The following is a 20513-nucleotide window of genomic DNA, read 5'->3' as shown; positions in this document are numbered from 1 at the left end:
ATTTCTGCTTCAGCTTCAGAGAAGAGTTCCAAGGATGCATCCAAATCATACCAAGAGGCCATTGTTTGTCCCGACAAAACAGTGCTGCTCAGACAAATAAACACAATCCACGTCCTTGGCATTTTCAATGCTGAATGTTTGTTCAGTCAAAGACTTCAGATTCTCAGCACTGAAGAGAGGAACAAGTGAATCCACACACAAAGTGCAGGTGCCAGAGAAAGAGGAGAAAGTCTGAGCAGCTTTCAGGTTCACACAGACAATTTCTAGTTCACCCTCGAATGAACACTGAGGTCAAAAACACACTGCACATGCCCCCAAACTCAGAGAAATGATGGAAGAGTGGGAGGATGGGGAGGAATATCTAGGAGGCGGAGAGGTCAAAAAATAAACTCTCACAGTGTTAATAAAGGTCCTCGATCATTGTACCATGAAACACCCAGACACACCCTGCACCTCCTCGTCACCTCGCCCTTTCATAACTGTCTGCTAACACTACATGGAAAGACCTATTTTTTATGGAGATGACACACTGACAGGGAGGATAAAAGGGGATGCAGCCTTAAACCTGTCATACATTCTAGTCAGACATCATCATGTGATTTGGCACATATTTTATCCACTTTATTGTGTCTTCGGTGGGCTGACTGAGAATGTGACCTTGTCCAGCAGGAGACAGGGTTTCAGTACACAGTTCAGGTCAGAGTCAACTTTGTTTGGCGAAGCTCCACTAGCATCCACATATGAAAGCAAACATGAACTCTGAGAAGTGAACAATGAGATCGCCGTCAAATTCTGTACATACATATACTGTGTACCATGGAGTCTGTGCACATCCTCACACTCACCAAGTCGCCGCGGGGCTGGGGGTCGAGCCAAACTGGGATTTTCACTGTGGGGTGAAACCTGCTGACAGCCCCTTTTTATTTACCCAGCAACCACATATTAAATCTGTCCAAACATGCTTGACAACATATTCTGTAATTTACAAGATTCTCTGATGGGATCATTTGGGATCTCTGAGTTTTATGCATCAAATCTGTGTTTTTTTGTTTTTTCTTTCCCCTACCTGAAGATTAGCCGATGAGACAAGAGACAAACAGCAGAAACCAGACATGTTCCAAATGGCAGAGTGGACAACTTAACACTAAACACTGAAACTGTCAGGTCCTGATGTGCACGTCCAAGTTAAATAGTGATGATTCATTTAAATCTTGACAGGAACATGCAGTAATCCACAAACCACATTCAACCTCTTCCTTAACCTCAGTATGACAACACCCTAACCCAACAACTCACCCCCCAGAGAAGTATGAGGAGTACAATCTTAATATTCCTCACTCTATGATTTTTTTAAAGTCTCTATCTTACATCTATAGCTCAACTTTACAACCCTGTTTTCTCATACAGAACATGATGTACACAGCCTTCCCACATAAGCTGCTAGGGACATGAAATATCTACGTTTTTTTTGGTCAAAAACAACTTAAATCATGTAGTATAACACAGAGGACATAAATAAAAACAAAACAAACCACATCTTTCAAATGTCTCATCAATACTGATCCAAAAACATGTTTCTTGACCACTTGAAAATCTTAGTTTTTTTCTTTTGATGGCTGCAATTGCAAAGATGGCCGTTTTAAAGATTGAGGATGTAGTTTTCCATACTCTTAAGGGAAATTAGACAGTCATTATCACAAGAAAAATTATACTTTGATACAAACTGCACTACTGTTTAGACTTTTCCCAGAATCCTTCGAATTTGTTTTGACCCATCTGCTCCAGCCCTAGTCTTAGCAACAGTAGACCAAACCACACATTTCCAAAAAAAGCAACAGAACACTAAGAGTATGAGGGAAATTATTTTAATTCAGCACATCTCAGCAATAACAGTCTGACACCGGTGACCTTGAATGGCAGCAACACTGTGTGATGCCTGCGTGGTCAGGACTGGTTAGTGGAATGCTCAATTTGTGCCTAAACTGGTTTAACTTTTCACACAGTTTGAAGAAAGCGCTACACAGCTAAAGCAATAAGGCCATCACTGCACACAGCTATATTAAGACATTAACATTTGTAACAGTACGTCTTATAAAAATACCAGCCAAATGAGAGGACAAGGAATGGTCAGTAGGAAATGTGAGAGGAAAGATGTCTGAACAGTATTTACTGATGCTTGATAAAAGTATGGAATGTTTTTTTTCTCCTCCAAAGAACCCACTTGGAAGTAAAAGGAAGCAGAAGGTGCATTAGGGTGAATATTATTAACACTACAGGCTGACCGCACTGCCCTCATCTCAACTTGAAGTCTTCAGGTGGCAACAAGTTGGTTGTGATGAAAGAGAGCAACAAGCGTGAAGTTCAGGTGCTGTCCTTAGTTCGCAAAGGTCTGACGCACAGCATTAGCAATGTGCTTAGCGCTGATGCCAAAGAGGTCGAGAAGCTCTTGAGGCTTTCCACTGCGGGGAACACCGGTGACCGCCAGCCGGGTCACAACTACACCAGGCTCTCTGCCCACTGCTGAGAGCACAGCCTCACCAAGACCACCTGGAGGAGAGGGGGTGGACCAGAGAGAGATACAGTACAGCATCCAGACAGGGCAATAAAGATTGCAAACCACAAATCACCATCCAATTAATGGTTGGTATAAGCTTCTAAAAGCATCATCAAAACATTGTGATTTATATGGTACCATGATGTTTAACCACAAAACCTACCCTCCTTGTAGTGGTCCTCCACAGTGATGATCTGTCCCCCTGTGGCTCTGGCACTCGCCAGTATGGTAGCAGCATCCAGGGGCTTGATGGTGAATGGATCAATCACACGGATGTTCTTCCCTAGAGGAGCATAAATCATTACTTATTTACATGAGGTCAGCTTTCACACAAAATACCTAGTACCCTGCGTTTTTAATTCGTGGGAGTTCCACTGTGGACGCAGAACAGTACCTACATCTCTCCACTAGAGGGCACTATACGTTTACCTTCACTGGCCAGCATATCAGCAGCAGCCAGGGCCTCATGCAAAGTCACTCCAGCTCCAACAACAGTCACAACATCACTGTCAGACTGACGCACCACCTGGAGATTTACACATAATTATTACTACTGAATAAAGTCAATATGCAGTTTACTGTTGTGACTTAAAGAACTGATATTACCTTGGCCACACCCACTTCAAACTTCTCATCAGGAGAGTAGAGGACTGCTGTGTCTGGTCTGCTCGTACGGATGAAACAGATACCCTGAGAATAAAAACTGGTGTTACAACTAACATTGTTTCCACACCAACTTATTGGAGAAGCTACCACAAGGTAGCCCACTGACCTTTGTGTTGGCCGACAGTTCCACAGCTCTCTCAGTGGACACGCCGTCACTGGGGTAAAATACAGTACATGTCGGAATGGCACGGAACATGGCCAGGTCCTCTAGGGCCATCTGGGAAGGACCATCCTCACCTGAACACACACAATATGACCAATCAATGACACTGTGCTCTTTCTATGCTGTAATTGGTGGTGGTCATTTATAGCCAAAGGCTTACCAATGGAGACTCCACAGTGAGACCCTACAAGGTTAACATTCGTCTGAGAGATGGCTCCCATACGAATCTGGTCATAGGCTCTGGAGAGGAATGCAGAAAATGTACTGGCAAATGCAACAGTACGGTCACGGGTGGCACAACCGATGGCCACTCCCACCTGCAGAGGCATTGAGAATAGGGTTAGCATTAATGACTGTGGATTTGAAAAGAAGCACGGTCTAAGTTTAGAGGTAAACTGATCCTATGTGACAGGCTGGGATTATCAGGTGTGAGAATGAATAGTAACAGATTAGACTAATTTAGAGCAGATTATGGCGTAAAAAGTGAGCCAGGTTTAGCTGGCCTTTATAACTTATTATATTTGATCATTTGACTTTCATAGGAAGTAAGTTTGAAAACAAAATCTCAGAAAGCTCTTAGCAACAAGTTTAAAAATCTTAGCTTCAGAAGTATTGATTACCATATTCTGCTCAGCGATGAAGCACTCAATGTATCTGTCAGGAAAGGCCTTCTTGAAGGTCTCTGAAAAGGTGGAGTTCTTGGTGTCTCCATCAAGGGCCACCACTCTCTGACTTGACTGGCCCAGCCTGGCCAATGCCACACCATATGCTCGCCTTGTTGCAATCTGACAGAGCAGGACAAAAACAGCATTTCAGCAAAAAGTGATCCACAAGGTAATGAAAAGCTTGAAGTGCTGCATGTTGTGTTGCTTAAAAAAAAAAAAAAGTACCTTATCTCCCTTCTTGTATGGTGGGGGGGAGGGCAGAAGGATGGGGCTGAGGTCAGCAGGTGCAGCATCTTCAGCGGGCAGCTCAGGGCACAGAGTCTTGTTGGGGACCTGGATCTGGGCCTGCAGGTCTTTCAGGAGGCCGTCAACCTTGTCTTTAGGAATGGGCTTTCCGTGCCAGTTGTCTTGATCTTCAATATCTGCAAACAAGCAGTGAACAAGTCTCATGTATTAAATACAGAATACATGTGTGAATAAATATTCAGCGTTGCACACTTACTTTTGAGGCCTTTGCCCTTGAATGTCTTGGCAACAATGCAGGTGGGTTTATCCTTGACCTGCTGAGCCTGCCAGAAAGCTTTACACAGCTCCTCCACATCATGTCCATCCACAACGTATGTGTTCCACCTATACAAATTAACGTAACAACAACATTAACCTGGGATACATGTCAACAGAAGTTTTATGGTTAAGAGACCAAAGACAACAGTGTGGTACTGACCCAAAGGCTTCACAACGCTTGCGGTAGGTCTCCATGTCGTGCTTCAGAGGTGCAGCCTCACTCTGACCAAGTCGATTGACATCTAGGATAGCTACCATGTTGTCCAGGTGGTAGTATGAGGCAAATGCCATGGCCTCCCACACAGAACCCTCTGAACATTCTCCATCTCCCAGCATGCAGTATACACGGTAACTACAACAGGGTCAAAAGAAAGTGGGGAAGAGAAATATTAGCATTATTATACCAGAACAGAACCAGTACCGAGGAGCAACAGAAGGGCAACATTAGTCAATATCATTTTGCTACTTTTGCTTATCAGAGCATACACTCCTTGGCTTAACATCAAGCCAAGAACAGTTTAACACCATTACAACTGCACTCAGATTTATCCAGTTAACACTTTAATCTACTTGACACTTAACGCATCAGACGAGTTAACATATTCCAGTCTGGAGGGAAGAAAACTAGACTGAATAATGAATCCATATCGTTTTAGATATATCCTGACCTGGATTTGTCGAAGTATTTGCCAGTATAGGCCATCCCACAGGCAGCACCAAGACCCTGTCCCAGAGATCCTGTGGCCACATCTACAAACTCCAGTTTCTGGGGTTGAACAGAACAGACAGGAAAGCAGTGAAAGGGTTATATTGCTACAAAAAGTGACTTGATACACTTCTTCACAGAAACAACATTAATGTGACTCAGGATTCCTGACTTACTGGTGTCGGGTGTCCCTCAAGATCACAGTCAAGTTTACGCAGGTTAAGCAGATCAGACTCCTTCACAAAACCTGCCTCTGCCCAGGCAGCATACAGGACAGGTGCAGCATGACCCTGGAGATAAAATAAAAATGTTATGCGTCGATGGATATAAGGAAACATCTTACCTCTAAGAAAAAAAAAAAAAACAACTAACCTTTGACAGCACAAAGCGGTCATTACACTGGTTACGAGGATCATCTGCCTTGTAGCGCATGGTGTGGAAGAAGAGCACAGACATCACCTCTGCAGCGCTGCAGCATGATGTCGGGTGGCTGAGGAGCAAGAATGGCAGACAGGTCAGTCAGCGTGACAATAAAAGAGCCATCATATTAGCAAAATCCACACAACATGCACATACTGTACATGCATGTGCATGCATTCACAAACACAAAAAGAAAAGTCATCAAAAATTAGTCATTAGAGGCAGGAACAATAATACAACAAAAATTAGACATTCTGGGAGGGCACAAACCTTTGAACACTTAAGATAACTTATTTTTTGGGATTAGAAATATTACTCAGTTCACATCATTGTTAATTTGTAACCTGATCACCTTAGTTCAGTTGCCACACTACAGAACTTTTAAAAGAACTTGTGTAACTGTTAGTTGCTGCACAGTGGACAAAGTATCGTAATCTCTGTTTAGAAATCCCAGATTACCCAACACATCTGAGCTTCCCTGTGTGGGTTAAGTTACAGTCATTCAGTCATGCTTGGCACACCTCAAATTCTCTTATCCAAACACTCTGGTCACTGTTAATTTCATGACAATACACCAATACTCTGTTTACCACTTGTTCTTCTGCTCGGCGATAATCTGCTGAAAAATAAGTGTGAAGATGAACTTTATCAGATGCTCAAGTGTAACGATCCATACGAGTCAAACAAGGAACGAGGGTCAAAACTAAAAGACATCCTTTGTTTGTTTTTTTTAAGGACGCAAGCCATTCAGGACAAACTGCCCTTATTTCCTTGTCAGGGAAACATAAGGAAATGACAAAAACAGGTTCATAAACACACCTTTTACTCTATATGTTGCATTTGCCTCCCTAGACAAAAACTACACAATGGAAGTAATGCAAATACAAGGTGACAATGCACCGGAAAAGTCAAACTGAAAAATCTGGACTGGTGACTGGCAGACGCTACAAACAAAGGAGACAAAGATTTTGTTTGTATTGTAGCTTAAATCAGAAGCTGTGGAACAGGATGTCAAATGATGTCTGAGCATTTGACACACAATCCAATGTGTCCATCTTTGAAACTGTGGTCACCATCCACTTTGATTTTTGGCTTGAAAAACCTTTATTGTTCACAGCTGTACAACAACTGAAGCTCTGAGCTGGAAGCCGGAGTAAAAGTACATACCTTTGATCAGTGGAATGTTGTGGGTAGTTTACAACAATATTAAAAAATGAAGAGAAAAAAAATGTGGGCTGAAGTGTGAATGGCTGTTTGTGTATGCATGTTGGCCTTGTGATGGACTGGTGACCTGACCAGGGTGCACCCCGCCTCTCGGCCGTAGATTACTGGGATAGGCTCTGTGCTCTAGGCTCCAGCCCACTGCTCGTAATGTATTGTCATTTGTATTTATTACATTAGGACCCATCTGCAAAAATTAGGGCGTCCTCACCGACCACGAGATTCACCCTGTCGCATGATCATGTGGTTTCTGTTAGCTAGGAGCAGCAGGTCAATGCTAACGGCTACTTTCTCGGTAGTTGTGTAATGAGAAGGAACGAATCCTCCAACTAGGCAGCAGTGACTTAACATGTTGATTCATTCATCCTTACACATACTCCGACAGCTTCCAGCTCATTAACGCCCCGAACCGTTAGCTTATGCTAGTAGCAGCTAGCCCCGCTGGTTAAAACAACTCCCACCCCCCAAATTAGGTTACAACATTTAGCTAATAGTTTGCATAACCTTATTTACTTACTGCTAACTGTGGCTAAATTACACCGCGTGAAGATAATCTGCAGCACGTGTAGCCAGGCCCCGCAGGTACAACGTGCGTCAGGTACCGTAACTATATCATATTCATCCATTTCTGAGTAGTTTTGCTGCCTAATAATAACTGTAATAACCACTAAAACCACTTACCCAGAGTTAGAGGCGCATGTTGCCTTGATGGAGTGAATCCTCAGCTTGTTGGCGATGTCTTTCAGCCCCTGCAGAGTCTTTTCATCGGGTTTGTGGTAGCTAGTCATGGTTTCTGGATTCAAGACTTGAGCGTTGTCTTAGTTTGGAAATGTAATTTAAGTTTAAATGTACACGGCTGCTTCCCGGTGTCGTAGGTGCAATGCTGCGCCACGCCGTCGCTTGCTGCCTGGTGCAAGTACAACCAAGGAGGTGGAGGTGGACTGACAGACAGGAGGGGGACTTATGGCTGCTCTGACAGCCACTCCCACCCAATCAGATCATTGGAGGGAGTCTAAGAGTCCAATGTGTGCAGTGAGATGCTCCTTTCATTAATCATTTTCAGAGATACATATCAGAGTTTATTCTGTTGTTATCATTTCCAGAAGTAAGAAGTAAATCTCTAAAAATATGAACAACATGCAGTGTTTTTCCGTGAGGGTGGCAGCTCACTTCCGGGTTGTATTACCTCTATGATAGTGGTATAGAAACGATAACGAGGTGCAAATAAAGTAGTCAAAAATAACTATGTTATGATATGTGCATATATATATTCTGTATATGCATGTATTTAGGTGGTTAGTATACGCCTGTGTAACTGTTGATTTACATGTGTTTCCATAATGTCACTGTCCCTTTAAATCTGCAGCTGGGTGGCTGCCAACAAGGAAACAGTGGAGGATTTTGCTCTCTCATCCTTACTCAGGGAAACTCAGGAGGACAGTTCATCTAACAAGGTTCAAATACCAACTCAGGTGTCACCCAGGACTGTTAACAACTGTGCTTTGTCACTTCTACATTTTATTGTTTGAAAATAAAACAGTGAGAACATATACTTTAACATTATTGTAACACAAATGAATAATATTTCCAGCTGCCCATCTATACGCAACGGGCCCTATCTTTTTAAGACAAAGGCAAGTCAGTCCAACACTTCCTCATTATGGCTCAGGTATTTCCTCTTCTTTTAGTTCCTGCAACGACAAACATCCTTAAAACTTTAGTGAGAAGTGGGTTTTACTTTGCCACAAACACACACACAGAAAGAAGAAGTAGAAAAACTAAAGTTTTTTCTTTACCCTGACTCTTTCTTGAGCTTCCGTCTTCTCCTCGGGGGTGACAGGGTCTTTGTCGAGTCGTTCCAGCTGAGGCAGGACCATGAGTATGCTTAGTCTGTAGTCTGATGTTTCCACCAGTGGGTTCTCAGAAAGGATCAAGACACGCAGGGTTTTTGATACAAAGCCAATGCTTCGTGCGGCGTTTCCATCTACAATTCTGTTACCTCTGAGGGAGAGACAGAGACACACCTGAGCTTTGTCATTTTATCCTTTACTGATTTATTGATTGCTTTTGATCAGCCCTGTCACACATATGTATACCTGACATTGAGGTACTGCAGACACTTCATGTTGGGGCTGAGGCCGTCCAGAGTATCAAGGTGATTGTCTCTAAGGTGGAGAACAGCGAGGGATTCTAACTTCTCCAAACCCTCGAGCCGATGGATGACGTTTTGGGCCTGAACAAAAAAGGAAGAATATTCTAAGGCAGTGAGTGTTAAAGCTGGTGGTGGTGAAGCAGGAAGGTCATTAAAAATCTGTTACTTTTATTACCAAATATAAGCGCTGCAGGTTTGGAAGGTTGATGCCATCGGTGGTATCTAAGTGGTTTCCTCTTAGTTCAAGAGACACCAGATTCTCAAAACAGCCACTCTGAAAAACATTCACTGTCTGAATGGAATTACCTGCAAAAAGGGAAATTGAATGAATGAGTCCTTTGAGGCCTGGGAGAAGGTGGAATATTCCTGATTTGTTTGGTAAAACATACATTCACAGTAATACCACATAAACAGACCAACCTGTAAGATTAAGGCTTTCTAAGAAAGGGGCCACTAGGCCCTCTAGGTCTGTTATCTGGTTCTCTGCCATGCTCAGCCACTGCAGGAAAGTCAGCTGAGCAAAAGGTTGCCCTTTGAAGCTTGCCACAGCATTACTGTCGACCTGCACAAGAACAGTTGCATACAAGGGTCAGTCAGAGTAAACATTCCTGACAGCCACATGTCTTTGTCTAAATGAATACACTTCCTTGCCTTCAACCAAAGCAGCTCTGTCAGAGATGCCAGTGGAGAAAGATCAGTGAGGTGATTGTGGGATAAATCCAAAAACCGTATGTGGATGTAACTGCTGACAGCAGCTATGTCATTCAACCCTCTGAGGAGTACAGCAAAGAGAAACACTGATAGTAAATACGAAGTGGCACACACATAATTCAAACAAGTGTCTCCTTACTTGTCTTTAAGGTCCAGCTTGACAAACGCATGTCCTAATCTATTTCCTGTTTTGCACAGTAATGAAAGCCCATGTCTAATGGTTTCCTGGGTCAAATGGCAAACCTGTGGAGTAGAGGGAGGCAAATGAGCTATACTTCTCTATAGGATTCTCTGGGAATGCAGCTCTATCAATAAGGTGAGAGAACACCTCTGTGGCAGTATAGGCAAACATGGGAGGTGCAAACAATTTGGATTACAGTTTTTGTTTTGCTATTTGGTGTGAATATTCTATTACTGCTGTACAAGGCACTTGTATAGTACTTAAGTATTTGTTTTTTTGTCTGCTTTATCCACTTTTTACTCTATTTGACTGCTGTATTTTCCACTTAATTTACAGTTAATCGAACTTTAAGCAACTGTCAACATTTATAGATGTAGAAAATCTGCTCTAATTCAGTCATCTACAATATTAAAATACACATTTTTGTGTTAAATGGATATTTAAATGCACATTTCTGATAATACCCGTCTACATTTGGCTTGTGTAGCTGACTTGTAATAGTGTATAAACTGTGGGAGTGCTATGCTTACTCCAATTAAGGGATACAAACTAACTTAACTTCCTGTCACCTGCTAGCGGGACAACTGGGACCAATACTGTGAATGGCGTTACTCAAGGCATCTTATATATCTTGAATAATCAATACCTTATCTTCCTCTTCGACTCCTTGTAAATGTGGTTCGTCTTCCTCCACATCCGAAAAGACTGCTTCATCATCCACGTCAGACATCCTGAACCTTTTGTTTTGAGATCAGTTGATAGCTGATAAACTTTGACTGCTCCTGGTTTGATTCAGGACACTGCTCACTTACGTTTGTCCCTGTTTTACGTCGGTTGGCATGACAACCAACTACTAGCTAGCTAGCAAGCAAGCAAGCTAGTAACTTATTACCTTGAGTTGTGACAACCTCAAACTTAAACTTAACGCGTTTACTTTTGTAAGAAGCTACTACGGCTAATTTGATTAAGCTAACCTGAGGCCGTCGGTTCTCAAGCCACGTTTGTTTCCGTTACCATGGAAACCCGAACACACCCGACACACACACAGTGCAGATCAAGATGTTGCATTACACACCTCAATGTCGACAGCTACACTGTATTCCTCATTCTATAAATTAAAAAAAAAAACACAGCTCAGGAAATTGCAAGTGAAAATGTTGAAATGTCAGCTAATGTTTACTGGCTTGCCCATACAAGATAACAATCAACATTAATGGAAATGTGTTATTTAAAATTAATTTACATGAGCGGCATGAAATACAGTCACATTACTAACCAAATACAGAAATAAAAAATATGTTTTTCCAAAAGATGTATTACATTGTTAATTCATTCTTGCTATATACAGTAATAAACTGAGACACTTTTTTTTTTTAACACACTATTGTTAGAGTGACCTTGTGCAGGTCAGGAGACCACAGTCGCTTTGCTCCCATGGCTGTATAAAAGTGCTCATTCTAAAATGTACACACAGTTCATTCTCTAAATTGCCATTCACTGAATGACAAGGCATATATAGCATATTAAATTAAAAAAAATCTATGGTGCATAGACAGTAATATTAGAAATTCCCATTTGCTGACATTAGGGTCTACACTGATCTTTGCTTTTCCAACAGCAAATGTTTGCCAACCAGATAAAAATTGGTTATCACACACAAGCTTTAAAGCAAATGAGACGCTGCATCATTCAGGAAGCAAGCAAAAATGTGCAATCTGTGCAATATCCTGACATCTACTGCTACAGAATCAGTCTGTAAGATCATTATCACAGAGTGTTAACCATAGTTGAGGTAATTGTAATGATAAAAATCAAAATGAAGACTTTTTTAATATAGATATCGATATGATGTTAACGGTGAAGTGAAGTGTGCTGGGCGTTTCCCTCAGGTTCAGTAAATTCAGGTGCGAAGGGGTCACTCCACTTGCATATTGCGCAACAGCAGACCCCTTTTCACACCTCCCTGCAGCATCCTGGCACCGAGACTAGTGCCTGTGATCCCGTCACTGTAGAGAAAGAAAGTGAACAAAGGTGAGCACACCAACAATCCTTACATTCACAAGCTCCTGTTGGCAGTGCCGCATTACAATAAAAACAACTTGAAAACTGCAGTTTGTGTTCACAAACTACAAACCCATTTAACAGCACAACACAGTTATTGACATTATTGCTGCTTACATGGGACTAAACTTCCTTTTCTTAGCATCAGGAGGCTCAGATCCACCTGCGAGTCTCTGCAAACAGCAAAAGGAGGATAATGTTGTTACAACTAGCTCACAGTGTGTTTATCTGTCATTTATTTGAATTGCTGCTGGAACAATGATAAGTGCAATCAATCATTATATCCATCTACACTATGTCCAAATCAGACCCACATCTTGACCAACCTCTTTGCCTGTTGATTCCTGCTGGGCTCTTCTCTGCTCCAAGTTTTGCTGATGGCACAGATAAAGAAGTGAAGTTTAGGACCAGATAACAGGAGGAATGTCACTGAACTAGATTGAAGTGTTTTGCTAACAGTGTTGTGCAAACAAGGCTTTTATTCAACAGTCTAACATTGGTTCCTGTGCAAATAAAATGGATGGATGAATTGTGAAAAACACAAGCAGAGCAGTTCTTGGAGTGTGGGTCCTTCATCAACAAAGTTGCCCCCAAGTGTAGCTACAGTGTTCCATATAGTCTAATGTTGCAGCTAGCACATGGATTTAATATTTGTACAGCTTTACTGAGAGAAGATGCTTCTTATCATTGTTTACAGATTAAACTACCTTATGAAGTTCAGAGAGCTGCTGGTGCCTGATGAGGGCCTCCTTGCTTGGGAATTGCCTCCTGCACAGTAAACAGGCCAGTTTGACCCAGTCTGTCATTCTCCCTTCCTTCTCATCTTTCTCGCCTCCTTCTTCTTCACTGTCAGTTTCTCCACTGTAGGCCGGCACCAGACCCTGCTGCTGAGGAGGCGACTGCTACAGAAGAAAGATGCAAGGGCAGGGAGTGATAATGATATTATGCATGATGACAAAAGAAAAAAAAAGAAGCAAATGAGGTTAGAAAAACAATGAATAAACCAGACAAAACCAGTGTGTGGCCATCCTTACCTCTGTACTTTGTCGCATCTGGTCCAGAAAGATCTGAGGTCGTTCAGACAGCGCCCCCTGCAGACCAGAGAAGAAAGGTCAGGGAGACTGCTGGGTCTATCAAAAAAATTCCCCTCAATGCCCTCATGGTGCAAAGCACATGCATCTCTGCTTGTGTCATGCACCTTCTTCTCCAAAACGGCGTAGCCTGCATCGGCACTTGCAGACTCTCTGTGGTCATCTAGGCGACTGTGTCCAGGTCCACGTATGAAACCAGGCGGAAGTGCTGTAGAACCAACGGCAGGGGACGAAGAGACAGAACGCATGTTCTCCTTTTGTCTATTAAGTGTCTTGGCCCAACGTTCCATATCTTTGGCAATCTAGTAAATAAATCCAAAGAGATAAACAGTAAAAGGACACAGAAGAGGAAATACACAGAATTCGTTAGACACTCAATTAGAGATTGCAGTGAACAAAAATAATTACGTATACATGAGTATAATGCTGAAAACAAGTTGTTAATATAATCGTTTTTGTTGGTCAGTACTGGATTTTGTAACCACTGTTACAAAGAGTACCTGTTGAGCGGTTTTATTCTTGGGTTTGTCTTTTTTCTCCTTGTTGCCAGTTGTGCCAAAGAGTGAGTCTGACGGGGCTGCACCATCACCTCCAGGAACACCTTCAGCGTTTGACTGGCTGGCAGCCGGAATGTAGGTGTGTTTCTCTCCATCCCAGTACATGTACCGCTGAGTGTGAGTGTTGTAGTAGTACTGCGAAGAGATGAACAGACACAAATACAGACTAAAATGCTTAAGAAGAGGAAACACATACTGTTTCTTACATGGATACATGGGCTCTACCTGGGAGTTTGGGTCATAGTAGAGTCCTGTGAAAGGGTCGTAATAGTAGCCAGAGGTTTCGTCATACTGGTATGTGGACACATCTGGCACAGCTGTAAGGACACACATTAATTTTAAGTGTTTCCCCTGCCTTGCCGTTGTGTAAATAAGATACATAACCAAAGGCTATTTAGTTTGTTTAATAAAAGAACAAGGTATTGGTATTATGTCAGAAAGATAACCTTAAATCATTTCAGTTGTGATCTGGCACTATATAGAAAATAAAACATAATACAATCAAGGCAACCTTCTTATAATAAAAGGCAAACTTGGCAGTTAATTAGCAGCATCAAACTACTTGAAGTACTTAAAATAACATTTATAAATACATAAAGGAACACTAAATACACAAAAGCTTACGGTATTGCTGGAGTTCATGTTCAGTGCCTGGGGTCACAGGCTGGCTGGGGGCAGCTGGCTGTGGTTTTCCAACTATTTCAACCTGTGAAGACAAAGTGTTTTTTTAAACCAAGAAAGTAATAGCTTATGATGATGCAACAATGAAAAGCAGAAAGTAATGTTGCACCTGTGTGGCTGATGTGGTGGCAGCGGTCGTGATGAGAGCAGCCTGTGTAAGAGAGAGAGGCTGCTGCACGACTGCTGATCCAGCTTTGACTGCCTCAGATGAAATGATACCTGCAAATGGGCCGGCACACACACAAATATATTAGAGGTCTTAGGAGAAAGTCCAGTACATACTGCATATGTAAAAATATATAGAAAATGAGTGCATTAGGTTCTATATTGCACCAACCTGGGGCTGCTCCTCCTGTGAATGCCCCGTTCAGGACAGCTCCTGCACTTGACAAGGTGTTCACTCTGGTATCTGCCTGGGCCTTGAAACTTGTGCCATCTAGCCCTTCCTGATTGTATGTTATTGCTGCCCCCTGCTGATACACTGCTGTATCTATACTCTGGCCTTCACCTGATCCATTTTGAGTGGTCTAAAGGGAGAAAAAATTATTTCAGTGAAGCAACAAAAACTTGTAAATACTCTAGTGAGGCACTTTAAAATAGAAATGTCCTGACACATTACCTGTGTTACAGCCCACTGGGCTGCAGCTATAGCTGTGCTAGCCACTGTAGCAGCGCTCACCCTGCTGCCATCTGTTACGAACACATCACTAGCACAGAGGCACAGAGAGGGTTTCAGTGATTTTTGCTTGTGACCTACATTGCAACAGCCCTACTTTGACACCCTATTTTTAGACAACTTGATGTGTTTTAGGTGATCTTTTCCAAAGCAATTTCTGAACCGCATGACAAAACTGAGCTTTAATGTGCCATACAGACTTTTTAAACCATATTATCCTCTGTGCAACAACTACAGCCTGCTGAGTGCTTGCGTTTTCTTTGCAGCCAAGTTTCTTTGTGTGTTTACCGTTTGGATCCTTTGGCAAACTCCACAACAATAGCCTTCCCGTCAATAGAGAGTGGTGGCTGAAGAGCCTGCAGGATTTGGAGAAGCTGAGATGCCTCCTGTTGATAAAATATGGAGACATTTAAATTAAGTGTAAGTTTAGGATGGTTTTGCTAAATAGAATAATAAAATATTTGTATGTCATCTTACCACTATAGTAGAAAGCTGTAAAAAGGCAAAGCCTCTGTTGAGGTGTGTGTGTTTGTCCTTGATTAGCCGAACATTGGAAGGGGAGAGGGTGGCGAATGGAGCCAAAGCAGCCAAAATGGCTTCCACAGACGTATGAGGGCCAAGGTTTCTAAGAATCAGAGCTGTCGGAGAAAGACAGTTTGAGATGTCCACTACTACAAGCTATAGCAAAGAATGCATAGATTACTGTAAGTATGTTAAATTTATGCTGAACATTAGCTTCCAAAACAGCATGTAAATCGGTGCTATAATAGAATTAACAAGACATAATAAAAGGCAGAAGTTGCAATGGTGACAAAAATGTTGTCAGTACATACTGTCATTGGCAGTATCTGCCTGCGGTGTAGCTTGCCCCAGGGTAACAGTAGGACCAGAAGAGTGATAGGGTGCTGGCAATGGGAGTAAGCCTTGAGCTCCATCCTTTTGAAGACAAACAGGCAAATCCCTCTGCAACTGGGGCAACTTCAGCTCAGCCTCTGGAAAGAGACAAAATGTCATTTGTATATAACTGATCAGTGAAGACTTGCGTTATAAAGAGACACTGGTTAGGATACGTACAGTAGCGTGGATAAATTACCTGATTTAGGCACACAGCATTTGAAGCACTTCTCTCTCCTTTTAAAGTTTTGCACACCACACTGTTGAAATGTTAGAGGACTAATAAACAATGTGCTGCAGTGAATGATAAATATTGACATATACATATACATATATTGACACACTTTTTTTTTTATTTCTCACAATGCAGTGAAAACAACCTTGTTGCAGAGCCAGTCCTCGTTGGCACGTGGTTTGGGGTCGCTGTAGTGCATCAACACTCTCTGTCCCAGAATCATCAGCGCTCCCTAAAGGAAAAAGAAAGAGAGGGAGGGAGAACAAAGAATGATTATCAGTGATAATTAGGCCACACATGCCATAGAAAGGACTCATCTCACAAGAGATGAGATAGAATGAAAGGCACAATAGAGAGAGAAGGACAGAGAGAGAGAGACAGAGAGTATAACTGAGGCTGAAAGAAAGAGGACACCAGAGAATTGCAACCTTCAGCTTTAGGAAATTCGGACGGACTGAGATGGTGTATATGTAGTGTGTGAGTATCCGTTTTTAGGGACAAGTGTTTTGTTCAAATGTGTCATCCCCCCCCTTAAGGGGAAACCATTTCACAGTTTTCCACACATCCCATCCCAGTGTCACCACCTCCACCCCGAAGTAAACAATAGCTTCATTCTACAGATGTAATGATGGTAGATGACTCAGATATGAGTTCAAAAACAACAAAATAAAGTGTTATACTGTTTCTGATTGAACAAGCAAAAGACCATGTAAGAAATTATGATCACAATGTTATAAAATCCCAGAGGTGGTACTGTAAACTTAGAAAAAAAAGAGTGAAACAAGTCACTGAGGGAAGAGGAGTCCTCTGTTAAAAGAGGATATACTGAACAAATGATGAGCAAATGTGACTGGGAGGGTCCATTTTTGAAAACTATGTAGTGCCTCTGACAGACAGATGTGTTCATGATGTAATTTGTTGTCAATTTGTTAAACTGTGTGCATGTTGAGCAAGATAGTTTCTCCTACCTCATACATTATTTTCAGTGTATCTTCACTGTACTGGAATTCATCGTGTGCACATAGCGCCATGATGTGACTGTACTTTTATATGAACTCATGTCTCCCATTTTATGAATATGTGTATTTGTGTCTGTGTAGGGGAGAGTGACCTGGTTGGTCTCCATCCAGCAGGTGGCCTCCTGTATGAGATTAAACTCGACGAAGGCGAATCCTCGGCTCTGACCTGGACACCGCCCAGCGCCACGGCAACCGAACAACAACAACAACATGACAACAACGCAGTGAGGGGTTAGTGCTTCATGTACAGAGGAGAGAGACCCTGTATCAGCACTAATAAAATAAATCATTGCTTCCTCTCTCCCTTCAATATAGCACACGTAACAGTCAATTGGAGAGCCATTGCCAAATTATCTGCAAGGGTGGGAGGATGCAATGCCAAGTAACTCAACAGGGTCAAGGTAAGAGGGAGAGAAATAGAGAACCCTAACCACTCATCAGTTTGAGTCACAGGTCTTTGCTTTTGAATGATGAAACACCCAGGCACCAACAGAGAAGTCACACACAAGACACACAAGCAATAACAGCTGTACTATTCTGAGAGTGCAGTCTGAACAATGTAGCACTGTGGTGGAATGTCTTATTTTAAACGCTCCAGATCTTGTCCATGCATTACTGATAACACAATACATAAGGTTAATTATACATTCTATTTGTGTTCGCAGAGAAAATGTAATTAAACAAGGTAATAATATTATAATACAATATAATAACTAGAGTTTATTATCCTAAACACAAAGGAACAGTAAGAAAGACACAGCATTGTTGTGGAGCGTAAGTGTGCCAGTGTCAGATAGGCACACCTTACAGACAACCAGTGAGTTAGTGAGAGGCTAGTGAGACAATGAACATGATGGAAAAACCTTTGGAAGAACAAGTTTTTCTGAGTTGTGGTATGCCAATTGTGTAGCTGAGCAGCCACACTTCAAAATCGCACTTTTAAAAAACTGCTACAATAGAACAGTCAAACACATTTTGTCTGCAATGGTTATTTCTCGTCTGACACTGTTAGTTTGTGAACAATGTTCATCTGTTCAGACCCAACACACTTCAAGATGAATGAGGCACGATTGTGAAAGGACGAAGACACAAAGAGAGTGAAAGTGAAGAGGAAAAATAAAGCCATGAAGTGAAGATCTATGGAGGTGAACATTTACGTGGCTTATGGAAAAAAAGGATAAGAATAAGGTTCTACTCTGAAGCAGGCATTGCCCTGTGAGCATTAGCAGGATGGCAGACACCAGTAGACCAAAGAATCAAAGCAAGAATCTAAACAAACCGATGCTCTGTATATGTGCTTTACATCAGCAATTTTTCCCACTGCAGAGCATGGCAAAAGACAGTAAGAATGAAGGAAAAGAAACACACTCAAAAAAGATAAAGCAGATAAGGTAAATGTCACGAGAGCAATGAAAGTGAAAGAGCTGGTAGTAAATGTGAGTGACACAAAGAGGCCCAATAGATTAATCCTCACCTGAAGATTTGTTTCTCATAAGGCGAACTTCCCTTGGCTGGATCCCCTGCTCTTGAAGTTGGGCCCGAATCTATGGATAAAGGTGTATTATCATTTAAACTTTCAGCGATGTCATACATGTATCATCAGGCCACTGTTGAGGAAAAAAAGTCACCTCATTAGCTGTGGCACTGTGTGGCAGCATGCGAAGCATTATAATGTTGCTGGGTTTCTGATTATGGTCTAAATCTGCACGGTAGTCCTGGTCCTTCTGATCCAACTCCTCAAGGGACAGGTCTCTGCCAGCACTTCCACAGCCATGCTCCTCAGTCCTCGCTGGAAAGCTCTGCATAAATCAGTCCCAAATTAACAACTACTGCCAATCACTAAATCAAAAGTAGCACATCTGTAAATAAGGATCACTTACCCTCCCCTTTTCCACCCCATGAGAAAACCTGTCCTCTTCTCTTTGTCTTCCCACATTGAATTCAGTCTGTTCAGAATGGTTACCTCCACGACCCCAGTTGCTTTCCCTGGTCCCTGAATGAGTTGCACTGTTCTTCAGAAAGCCTCTTCCACCTCTTCCCCGACCTCCTTCCTGCAAGCCAGTTCGTAATGCCAAATATTCCTGCCTAGATCCTTCTATTTCTTCTCTCTGGGGTATGGAACAGGCGATATCAGGCTGTGACTGAGGTGGCCACAGGAGCCCCATCCCTTCACGTCCAGCGTCCCCTCTACCATCTCCTCTCTGGTGAAACTCTGGATGATCTAGGAGGCTACCTGGTGAAAAGTCACCCGGTGACTGATCATCATGACCAAACGGTCTCTCTCCCTCCACTCTGAGGTCATATCCTGCTCCTATCTCCTCATCCTCTTGGCCATAGCCTCGGTAGTCCATGTCCCGAAAGTTGTGATCGTTGTGTGTGTTGCCATATCGACCTATGCGATCACCTCGCCCACTCCTGCTCAATTTGGAAAAAAAAGTGAGGGACTTGCATGATAAAGGAATAAAGGCAAAAGTATAAAATGAACATTTTTTTTCTCTCTTACCTCTGCTCATAGTTCATAGTGATCCACTGACTCTGCTCTTATTCTGTATCGTTTTTCTGTTTGTTTACAGGAGGAAAGGCAAAAACATGATTCATATAGTAGTGCCAAACCAGGTCAGTCACACCTTTTAAGCAAACACTTCACTGAAAATAGTCCAAGAGTCTTTTGAGATGCAGAGTAGTGATCATAGAAGCATACAGATGTGCAAGGTGTGCATTCACCAGGTTAGCTGCATATTTAATACACTTCTCCAACTTGGAAATATACCCTCCGTCACTGATATACAAACTGGCAACCACTTATAAAAAAAAAAGTTACATAACCCTTCATCACTAATTATAAATATAACCTGTGTGTAAGCAATACACACCCCCACAAGCCGAAAAGGAGCATTCAACAATGACGTGTGACGGTCATCCTTTTAGCTTGGCTGCGCTAACTGTGTTAGCTTGAGGTTAGCTAGCTCCTAGGCTGCACAGTCCAATACGACTATCTACAAACGGCTGACAGCCATTACAGAAACAACGGCGCACATTTGTGAACTCGGCTAAACACTTACCAGCACCAATGCATGTAACAACCCGTCGTTCTTCAAATGTCACACTGAAACTTAACCGAGAGCTCTTTAATTTTCAGGGAAGCGAGTGTAAAATGGCCACAAGAAGACATTTCATAGTGGGCGGGACCAACCTGCGTCTCTCGTATTTGATTGGCTGCTGGAGGAAAAGACACACTAATGTCGACGATGATTGGATAAGACAAAACAGGTCAACCCCAAAACTTGTAGCTCATG

The 20513-nt window shown here is 42.3% G+C and overlaps 3 protein-coding genes across 4 annotated transcripts; all 3 read right to left on the bottom strand.

Moving 5' to 3' along the window:
- Positions 1-1849: 1849 nt before the first annotated feature.
- On the bottom strand, positions 1850-7921 carry tktb (transketolase b). Its single transcript, XM_028410246.1, has 14 exons — positions 7641-7921; positions 5691-5808; positions 5495-5608; positions 5281-5378; positions 4773-4964; positions 4551-4678; positions 4274-4470; positions 4004-4168; positions 3544-3700; positions 3327-3457; positions 3161-3244; positions 2984-3080; positions 2718-2837; positions 1850-2547 (listed from the first exon to the last, which is right to left on the bottom strand). The coding sequence occupies exons 1-14, from the start codon at positions 7745-7747 to the stop codon at positions 2375-2377; spliced, it is 1881 nt and encodes a 626-aa protein (XP_028266047.1). The 5' UTR covers positions 7748-7921; the 3' UTR covers positions 1850-2374.
- Positions 7922-8557: 636 nt separating this feature from the next.
- On the bottom strand, positions 8558-10936 carry lrrc23 (leucine rich repeat containing 23). The gene is made up of 8 exons (XM_028410248.1): positions 10650-10936; positions 9962-10065; positions 9763-9883; positions 9532-9673; positions 9287-9417; positions 9056-9192; positions 8756-8960; positions 8558-8650 (listed from the first exon to the last, which is right to left on the bottom strand). The coding sequence occupies exons 1-8, from the start codon at positions 10731-10733 to the stop codon at positions 8618-8620; spliced, it is 957 nt and encodes a 318-aa protein (XP_028266049.1). The 5' UTR covers positions 10734-10936; the 3' UTR covers positions 8558-8617.
- Positions 10937-11160: 224 nt separating this feature from the next.
- rbm10 (RNA binding motif protein 10) lies at positions 11161-20415 on the bottom strand. 2 transcript variants are annotated; one of them, XM_028410346.1, is made up of 23 exons: positions 20280-20415; positions 19721-19776; positions 19098-19632; positions 18846-19016; positions 18692-18761; positions 17310-17383; positions 16344-16430; positions 16163-16223; positions 15903-16061; positions 15547-15707; positions 15358-15455; positions 15013-15100; positions 14731-14920; positions 14503-14612; positions 14337-14418; positions 13938-14029; positions 13656-13847; positions 13263-13457; positions 13099-13155; positions 12772-12966; positions 12391-12438; positions 12182-12237; positions 11161-12009 (listed from the first exon to the last, which is right to left on the bottom strand). In XM_028410346.1, exons 2-23 carry the CDS (start codon positions 19735-19737, stop codon positions 11919-11921), a joined length of 2829 nt encoding a protein of 942 aa, XP_028266147.1. In that variant the 5' UTR covers positions 19738-19776; positions 20280-20415; the 3' UTR covers positions 11161-11918. The 2 variants fall into 2 exon arrangements, with proteins under 2 accessions (XP_028266147.1, XP_028266148.1); XM_028410347.1 differs by having other exon boundaries at positions 12772-12963.
- Between the last annotated feature and the right edge of the window lie 98 nt (positions 20416-20513).

This window comes from Parambassis ranga, chromosome 7 (genome assembly GCF_900634625.1).
Source record: "Parambassis ranga chromosome 7, fParRan2.1, whole genome shotgun sequence".
Lineage (NCBI taxonomy): Eukaryota > Metazoa > Chordata > Actinopteri > Ambassidae > Parambassis > Parambassis ranga.
The sequence above is the reverse complement of the archived record's forward strand: the minus strand, read 5'-3'. Positions and strand labels throughout refer to the sequence as shown.

What these genes read in the sequence shown, in the direction of transcription:
- tktb (XM_028410246.1), bottom strand. Translation starts at nt 7,747, where the DNA reads ATGACTAGCTACCACAAACCCGATGAAAAGACTCTGCAGGGGCTGAAA. An exon ending in AAATACTTCGACAAATCCAG is followed by an intron (nt 4,965 to 5,280) that starts GTCAGGATATAT and finishes ACCCTGTTGTAG; the next exon opens with TTACCGTGTATACTGCATGC. An exon ending in GGAGGACCACTACAAGGAGG is followed by an intron (nt 2,548 to 2,717) that starts GTAGGTTTTGTG and finishes CCTCTCCTCCAG; the next exon opens with GTGGTCTTGGTGAGGCTGTG.
- lrrc23 (XM_028410248.1), bottom strand. Translation starts at nt 10,733, where the DNA reads ATGTCTGACGTGGATGATGAAGCAGTCTTTTCGGATGTGGAGGAAGAC. An exon ending in AGAAAGCCTTAATCTTACAG is followed by an intron (nt 9,418 to 9,531) that starts GTTGGTCTGTTT and finishes CCCTTTTTGCAG; the next exon opens with GTAATTCCATTCAGACAGTG. An exon ending in AAGCTCAAGAAAGAGTCAGG is followed by an intron (nt 8,651 to 8,755) that starts GTAAAGAAAAAA and finishes TTGTCGTTGCAG; the next exon opens with GAACTAAAAGAAGAGGAAAT.
- rbm10 (XM_028410346.1), bottom strand. An exon ending in TATGAGAAACAAATCTTCAG is followed by an intron (nt 17,384 to 18,691) that starts GTGAGGATTAAT and finishes GGCGGTGTCCAG; the next exon opens with GTCAGAGCCGAGGATTCGCC. An exon ending in CCCAGTGGGCTGTAACACAG is followed by an intron (nt 14,921 to 15,012) that starts GTAATGTGTCAG and finishes TTCTCCCTTTAG; the next exon opens with ACCACTCAAAATGGATCAGG.